We start from the raw sequence: 8,522 nt of genomic DNA on the forward strand, positions 1-8,522 counted from the left end.
CTGGGTTGCCCCAGGGTCGCCCGTACCTTACGGCTATATAACTATCTACTTAGGTTTTACCTAATAATGCCCCCCCCTTTAAAAAGGGTTGTCCCCGATCCTTTGTATACTTAAGCCTTAATAAAACCCTATAAAAAACCTTAGTAAGGAAAAAATTTAGAGGGGAAAGAGCGTCTTAATTTTGCGCATAGAGAGACGGGTAGTATATATACGCGGCGCGAAGATGTTAAGGAACTTCGACCGGCGGTTAAAGTTGTCTAATTAGTTAGATTTGCCTTGCTAAGACTCCCCCGCATTTAACCGAGCTAGTAGCAATTTTATATACCCGGCATAGAAAATCCTAATTAGTCCATTTAATAGGTAGAGCTAGTGGAGCTTAATACCATCGCCTGAATTTGGTAGACCAGAAATATTCTAAAAGCTTACTTGCGTAGGTAGGTCGCTAGTACCTCGCGGGTTGGTTGTAGGTTATTTGCATGCAGCCAGATTTATAGACGGTAAGGCTATATGCCTATTAAACCCGCCGCTAACCCTACTTTAGCCTTACGCTATACCGGCGTAGCGCCGTGTATACTTCGCGGGTAGGTTTATAGGTTACTTATATATAGCCAGGTTTAGGACGGTAAGGCTATATACCCGTTAAATCCGCCGCTGACCTATGCTTTAGCCTTATGCGTTATCTATATAGTATATACGTGGAATAGTGTAAGTTGTCGGTATAGGTTACCACTAGTGGGTCACTAGTAGGTTATAAACCCTGGTTAAATGGACCCCGGTTATAAACGGGCGTAGGATATTAATAAATCAAAACTTTACCCTATACGTACGCCGCAGTTCTTATAGCAGTTATTGCTTATTCTTTAATCCCTTAGGATATCCTCTACTCCGCTTTAATATAGGTTATATTTTAATAGCGGCACTTACTTTTCGCCTGCGCTTCAGCTGTAAGGCTGGGGTGTCCCGCTTACGGTACTTATCTAGCAGTTGTTAACAATTCTTAAGTTCTATCTCGTATTTCCATTTGTTGTACTTATTTGGCTATCCTAGCTATTTGATAAGGTACTACGGTTGTCTAGCACGATCCTAGTAGGCGATGATTGCTTTTACTTCTTAGCTGCCTTCCTTGAGCTCTTCTACTGCTAGGGGTTAAAACCTAGGGTGTGACCTATAAGGCTCTAGTAGGGAGATATGGAAGACTGGGTAGAGCTGTGCTATAGTAGGTGGGAGCTCTAGCTTATATGCTTGCTGCCCTACGCGCTTTAGGATCTAAAACGGTCCCATAAACTTGTAGTTAAGCTTTTTATGAGGACGTTTTGTGTGGATGTTCTTGGAGGAGAGTAGGACTTATTTACCGACGGCGAAATGCTTGGCCAGATGGTGACGATTGTAGTATTTTACCTAAAGCTTTTGGGCGTGTATTATTGACGCCGCCGCTACCTTACGTGTAAGGCGCAGGCGTTATAGGTGCGTCTCTACGAGTTAGATATTCGTTAACTTAGACCCCTCCCTACCTTACCGGGCGTCTTGGACGCTATCCAGAACTCCGTCCGGGATGTTTAGTAGCTGGCTATAGGCGAGCTCAATAGGGGAATGCTTTATTATAGTATAGACCTTAGAGTTATAGATAAAGGCTGCTTTTTTAAATAGGGAGGCCCAATTAGACTGTTCCTAGTTTGTAAATATACGTAGGTATACCTCAAGCTCCTAATTCTAGCGCTCCGTCTACCTATCTGTTTGCGGGTGGAATATAGTACTAAGTTTACGTTAAACGCGGAGATAGTAGCATATAGTGCTTTAGTACTCGCTCGTAAATACACTACCCCTATTAGAGATAATATTATCTAAAGGCCCTATTTGTGCAAAGACTCTAAATAAAAGTTCTGCGAGTTGCGTAGCATCAATTATCTTATATACTAGATAGTAGCGCACTAGCTTTATAAAACGGTCTATAAGGATAAGGACGGAGTTATACTCTACGCTATTAGAAGTCTTAGACTCTAAAAGATCCGTAATAAAGTTAAATAAATAATACCGCTAGGCTTAGGTGGGGGCCTAGAGAGGCTATAGCTTACTATAGGGTTTATAGCGGCGCGATTTAGAGCGTTAGTAGATATCGCAATTATCTAGGTATTTATAGAGGTCCTAGGTAAGGCTGTTCTAAGCGTACTTCCGCACAATTACCTTAAAGGTATGGTTAAAACCATAATAGCCGCCCATAAAATCGTCATGATTTCGCTTAAGGATCTCCTATTGCAGTAGTGTATAATTTAATATCCAGACCTTATTATTTTGCCTTAGGAGTCCTTAATTATTAAGGGTATAGTCTTTATTACTAGCGGGAACTTGTTCCTAGGTTAACTGATTATATATAGAGCGTATAAAGGCGTCCCTTTTTTATACTCTATAAATAAAATTAACCAGTAACTTAGGGGGTTGTTCCATAAACACCGTTTTAGCTAAAGCAGCTACTACTACTTCTTACCATAGCATGAGACTCTACGCAAAGTTAATACTAGCAAAGTAATATATAATGTGTAGGTAACTCGCCAGGTCGTTACGGGGGACTATAGCCTAGGCTAAGGGGTCTTCCCTAGGGTTAAGTGCTATCAGGCTGATTGAAGTGGTCTTAAAGAGAATAGTAGGACGCTCTAGTCCGCCGGCGCCAAGTTTACAAGGGTTACTCACATGCTGCACGCATGCTACTTACTAGTGTAGTATAGTAGTACTAGGGCCGCCCATAAGGCCCATAACCCGCAACTTTTGCTATAATATAGGCAGCATGGCATTAAGGAGTGTCCTCTTACTACTATCTTTAAAGCCTTTAGCATAATCCAGGTGTTAGGATAGTATATTGACAGGATTTATCTTACCTAGCTTATATTTAATCTTAAAATTAAACTTAGCTAGTTCCTCGGCGTACTAGGCCTAATAAGTAGATAAGCTCTTAATAGTTATAAAGTACTAGAGATTGTTATAATTGTAAAGTACGCGCGTTATATACGCGGCGTATTTGAGGTAATGGCGCCACGTTTTAAAGCATTGCACTATAGCGAGTAGTTCTTTATTATGCGTATTATACCGTACTTTTGGGCTAGTAAGCTTCTAACTACAATAAGTGATCGGGTGCTAGTAGAGTTAATCTCCCTACCCTAAAGGCTGTAGAAGTATACCGCTATAGGCATAGTCAAAAGCATCAGTAATTACCATTAAGGGTAGATTAGGGTCGAAGTAGCGAAGTAGAGGAGCCTACGTAAACGCAGCGCGTAGCTTACGAAACGCCTACTATATGTTATCGGGCTAGGACCAGGGTTAATACCATTTAATAGGCCCTTTCGACTTACGCTTTCTCTTCTTCTCCCCATCTAACGTTGGGTTATAATGTGCCTATATAAGATATGCGTATAGGGGGTATGCAGTATCTAAGTAGTTCCAGATAAATCGCCTATAGAAGTTAGTAAAGCTAAGGAAGACCTGGATATCCCTATAGAACTTAGGCTTAGGCCATTCCTTAATAGCTTTTACACGGTTAGGGTCTATTATAATACCCCTAGGGGTAATAATAAAGCCTAGAAACTTAACGTTCTTAGTATAAAAGATATATTTTAACAGTTTAGCGTATAGGCCCTAAGCGCGGAGCTATCGTAGTACCTACTTAACGTGCTTGACGTGCTTATCCTTATTATTTAAGTAAATGAGAATATTATCTAGGTAGACTATATAGATAGTATTTACTAGGGTTCTTAGAGCTTTATAAATATAGCTTTAGAAAGTCGTAGGGGCGTTAATAAGACTAAAGGGCATTACTAGGTACTCGAAGTGACCGTAGCGTATCTTAAATACGGTCTTCTATTCGTCTCCCTTTTTAATGCGAATCCTATAGTACGTATTATAAAGATCTAGCTTTGTAAATATCTTTATATAGCTAAGCCTATTAAAGAGTTCGCTGACTAGCGGTAGGGGGTACCGATTTTTAATTATAATCTTGTTTAGGCGTCTATAGTTAACGCATAGCCGCATTATACCATCTACTTTTAGCATAAAGAGGATGGGCGCTCTAGTAGGTAACTTACTAGGCCTAATCTAGCCCTTTTCAAGAGCACTGTCTAGGTACTCTTGTAAGATCTACAACTCTTTCTATAAGAGGTTATAGAGGGGCATTTACGGTGGCGTCTTACCTTCTTTTAAGTCAATTATATGGTCGTACTTAGAGTTCTATAGTAGCATACTTACTAGCTTATTAGAAAAGATATTAATTTCCTCCTTATATATATCTGGTAGGCTAGGGGCCACGAAGGTCGAAGCAACTATTACGTAATAGTGTGCTTCCGGGAGCCAGTGAAGAGAAGGGTGCGGCCAATATGCGTTTCACAGGTATACTTGCATAGAAAGTACATATAGCTCTGCTGCAGTATACTCAATAGTTTTGGGGTTTCGATCACCTCCCCCTTACGTATAGGTAATCTGCGCCGGCACCAAAGGGTCTCCACAGGTACTCGCTACTAGTGACGGCAGGTCCTCTACTGTGTTTATAACCGGTGTCTCTACGTCCGGAGGGTCTGTATGGGTACTCGCTGCCAGTAATAATAGGTCCTCTATTATATTTACAACCGGCGTAGAGAAGGAGTCTTCTGGCTATAGCGAATAAACTATTTCGCCAGCCTTAATGTCTGCCAGGAGAGCGTTAAGGGTGACTATCTAGAGGTGTCTAGGGTCCAAAGTACCCTAGACGAGCTGTCTAGAACGGAAGCTAATTAATAGATCTGCTTCCGCGAGCTAATCCTATCTAAGAACTATATTATAACTATTAAATAAGCCGCCCCAAAAGGTCTGCGGGTCAATAGTGCGAGGGGTACCCTAAAAGTCGCTAGTGGTAACTATTAGATTATAAGCATCCCAGATTATTATCTGGTTGCTATTAAAAAAACGTGCGATAGGTTTATGTAAATGTAGCGCGTAGCATATAGGCAGGTTAAACCTATGGACGACGTCTTAATTAATAAGGTTAATTTAGTACCCATTATTGTATAAGGTATATAGGCGGACTTCGCCCTAGGGCGTATCCATCGCAATGTATACTACAATACGTTTCTTCTCTCCCTCTATATTAGGCCCTAGTTATAGTTAAGAGAGATGCGCTACTAGGGCTTTAGGTTTTCCGAAGCCTAAGCTGACTTCTTTTTAGCCTGCTTCCAGTATTCCTTATAGTGGCCGCCTGCGGTCCTTTGACTTACCTACGTAGCACCGGCGTCTAGGGGGTCCCTTAAGCCATCCGGCTTTTGGGTGGTCTCCCTAGGAGTTTGTTTAGAAAAGCGTTGCCCTTTTTAGGTTCTGTTTCCTGAGCCTAAGTCTATAAAGCCTATACTACGACCGCGCTTTGTACGCGATGATTTGCCGCTACTACTTACGCGATCTTCCGCGAGCTTCGTGGTATCGAGCAATTGCTCTATACGGCGGATTTCGTTAAAGAGGTCTTTAGTAGTTCTTACCCATTAGGCAAAGTTCTGGCGGAAGAGCTCTGCTTATAGGTAGGCTAGAAGACGTAAGAACTAGAAGTCTACCTGTTGTTTAGGATTAATAAAAGGGGTATATAAGAAGAGGTCCTCTAAGCTACGCATACGGGCTAGAAAGACGTTAAACCTTTAGTTCTCCTTTATAACAGCCGTATAGTACATTATAGCGTTGTTAAAGTGTCTTACTATAGGGTTCCTGATCTAGTCTTAGACTATAGTCTTAAATTCGTCCCATAGTAAGGGACCCTTATCCTTAGTGCCTAACCGGCAATAAACTAGTTGGGCGATTATCTTCTCTTTTACAAGACCTTCGATGGCCTAGCGCGTACGTCGCTTATAGTCGTAGTCAGTGTTATTAACCTTAAATCGGTTCTTAACTGCGGCAATCTACCGGTTAAAATGCTATTAAGTAGTACCGCTAATATTAGGTAGTGACTTCTTAACTAGGGTGTCGAGATTTAATCGGTATATACGTTTGCTACGTAACTTATACTCTTTACTAGAGAGGCAATGGGAGGGCTTTATTGAATTAATAATGCTCCGTAAGTTGGCTATTTTCTTAGCTAGCTTATCTAGCTCCTTTATATTAGCGGTATTAGGTAGGACGCTAGTAACCTTACTAAGCTCCTATTAAGCCTAGGTATATAAGTCAAACTAGTCTCTAGCGTTTATAGATATCTAATCGTTTTAAGATTTGGAGAATGGCTTAGATACTACTAGTGTACTTCTAGCGGTTTCGTCTGCACTAAATCCTAAGGCGTTCTGCGGTCGCATCGCTAGCGTATTACCGTCGGGTGCAGGCGTCGGTTTTCTTTTCGGAGGTATCGTAGAAAAATTAAACCGGCTATCCTCCCAAGGGGATTGGTAAGGATTTGAATATAAGGTAAGGATGTGGATAGGGAGTCTAATAATAGAATAATGGGTATATTGTATAGACAGAGACGAATCCTTAAGGGAAAAGGAGGAGTCTGTGTGCGAGGTAGGAAGGGTTTTCCCTAGGCACGTGTAGAGCACGTGCCTTACGGGCGAGTCACCCCTGGGTTGCCCCAGGGTCGCCCGTACCTTACGGCTATATAACTATCTACTTAGGTTTTACCTAACATTATATACCGTAATTAGAGATAATTATATTTAGTATACTATAGAGCTTATATATATTATTAATAAAGCTATTAACTAGCTCCTTTATTAAAAGTCCTATTACTAAAATAAGGTATTATATTTTAGTTAGGCGGTCTATAATAATAAGGATATATTTATATACCTTACCGTGGCGTTAGCATACTAGCAGCGTTATAATATAGTTGATTAAGATATTGGTCTATAGGTAAGTAGGTAATTTTAGTAGCTTTAGGAAACCGGGTAGGGCAGAATAGGGGGTCTTAGTGCGAAAGTATAGGGCATAGTCTTTAATAAAGGTATCCGTAAACTAGGAGATTTCTAGCTATTAGTGTGTTTAGTTTAAGAGGTTAAAAGTTTTAACCTAGCTAGGGTAACTAGCGGGGCCGCTACTATAAGAGTAATAGGTAACTTTTAGGTAAAGGTCTAGGGCGTTAGGGATAAAGAGACGTTAGCGGAAGTAGATCTGTCCGTTAATAATACTATATTCTAACTTATTGTAATAGAGTAATTTCCTAATCTTCTTTAGCTAACGGCGAGCTTTCCAATTATATAGGGCTGTTACTATATCTCTTGCGAGTTTGTTCTCTTGGTATTTTAGCTAAATTAACTTGTTTAGTAACTTTTTAACTATTTTAGGGTCTAGAGCGGCTATAAACTCTGCGTTATTAGAGTTATAGGACTTATATAGTAATTTTTTTTAAGATTATAGGGTTAACTTTTTAGGGCGGTATAATAACTTAGGCTTAGTGGTAGAGGCGTTTATTATTAGCGTCCTTAGGCCTTATTTTTAGTAGCTAGCTTAGGGCGTTAGGGAGCGTAGCTTTGCTATTAGGTCTATATATAATTATAAAGTTAAACTATAAAAGGAACTCTGCTTACTAGACTTAGCGCTAGTTTAGCTGCTTAGTAGTTATAAACGTCTATAGGTTCTTATAGTCGGTAATAATTTTAAATAGCTTCTTAGTCCCTTATAGCTTAGGACGCTATTCCTTTAAAGCCTTAATAATAGCTAAGAGTTCTTTATTATAGATCTTATAGTTATACTTTAGCGCAAAGTACTTTATAGAGAAGAATGTAACCGGTTTTAATTTTCCGTTATTATTATACTGGGAAAGGACTCCGCTAGAAGCCTAATTTAATACGTCTATCTCTACTACTGTTTTCTTTATATAGTTATAGTATGCTAGTACTAGTGCTAAAGTAAAGGCTCCTTTAAGGGTCTTAAACGATTTAGCTTATTCTAGTCCCTATAGCCATCTAATATCCTTCTTTAGAAGTTTTATTATAGGTGTAGTAATAGTAGAGTAGCCTTAGATAAATTATTAGTAGAAGTTCACGAAGCTAAGAAATTGTTATAGTTCTTTAATTAATATTAGGTCCTTTTATTCCTATAAGGCCTGTACCTTCTTAGGGTCTATAGTTATACTATTAGTCAAAATAATTAAGCTAAGGTATTTTATTTTAGTAGAGTAGAACTTAGACTTATTAATATTAATTTAAAGTCCAGTATTACCAAGTCTTTAGATAACTTTATTTATATACTTAGTATACTTAGCGCGTGTTTTAGAAAAGATAAGGACGTTATTAAGGTAGGCAGTACAGTAGTTGTTAAGGGCGTTGTGTAGGATATAGTTTTAGAACATAGTGGGTGTGTTATAGAGGCTAAATAGTGTAACTAGTATCTTATAGAGTCCAAACTGGGTAATAAATGCTATAAGCTACTTATAGCCCTCCGTAATCCGGATCCGGTTAAACGTAGTAATTATATTAAGTTTAGTAAAGTACTTAGCAGTATAAAGTGCGTTAAGTATCTCGCGGATTAGTAGTAGTGGGTATTAATTTTTAATAGTAACTGTGTTTAGGCCTTGGTAGTTATAGTAGATTTATATA

General features: G+C 39.4%; 1 protein-coding gene across 1 annotated transcript; it reads right to left on the bottom strand.

The window, feature by feature from the left end:
* Positions 1-3,519: 3,519 nt before the first annotated feature.
* K441DRAFT_449467 (uncharacterized protein) lies at positions 3,520-8,266 on the bottom strand (the record flags this gene model as incomplete). Its single annotated transcript, XM_067641686.1, has 2 exons — positions 3,520-3,624; positions 8,162-8,266. Coding segments are annotated over 2 exons (210 nt in total), but the record flags the coding sequence as incomplete, so codon positions are not given.
* Positions 8,267-8,522: the final 256 nt, after the last annotated feature.

The sequence above is a fragment of the Cenococcum geophilum genome (assembly GCF_001692895.1).
Source record: "Cenococcum geophilum 1.58 unplaced genomic scaffold K441scaffold_33, whole genome shotgun sequence".
Lineage (NCBI taxonomy): Eukaryota > Fungi > Ascomycota > Dothideomycetes > Gloniales > Gloniaceae > Cenococcum > Cenococcum geophilum.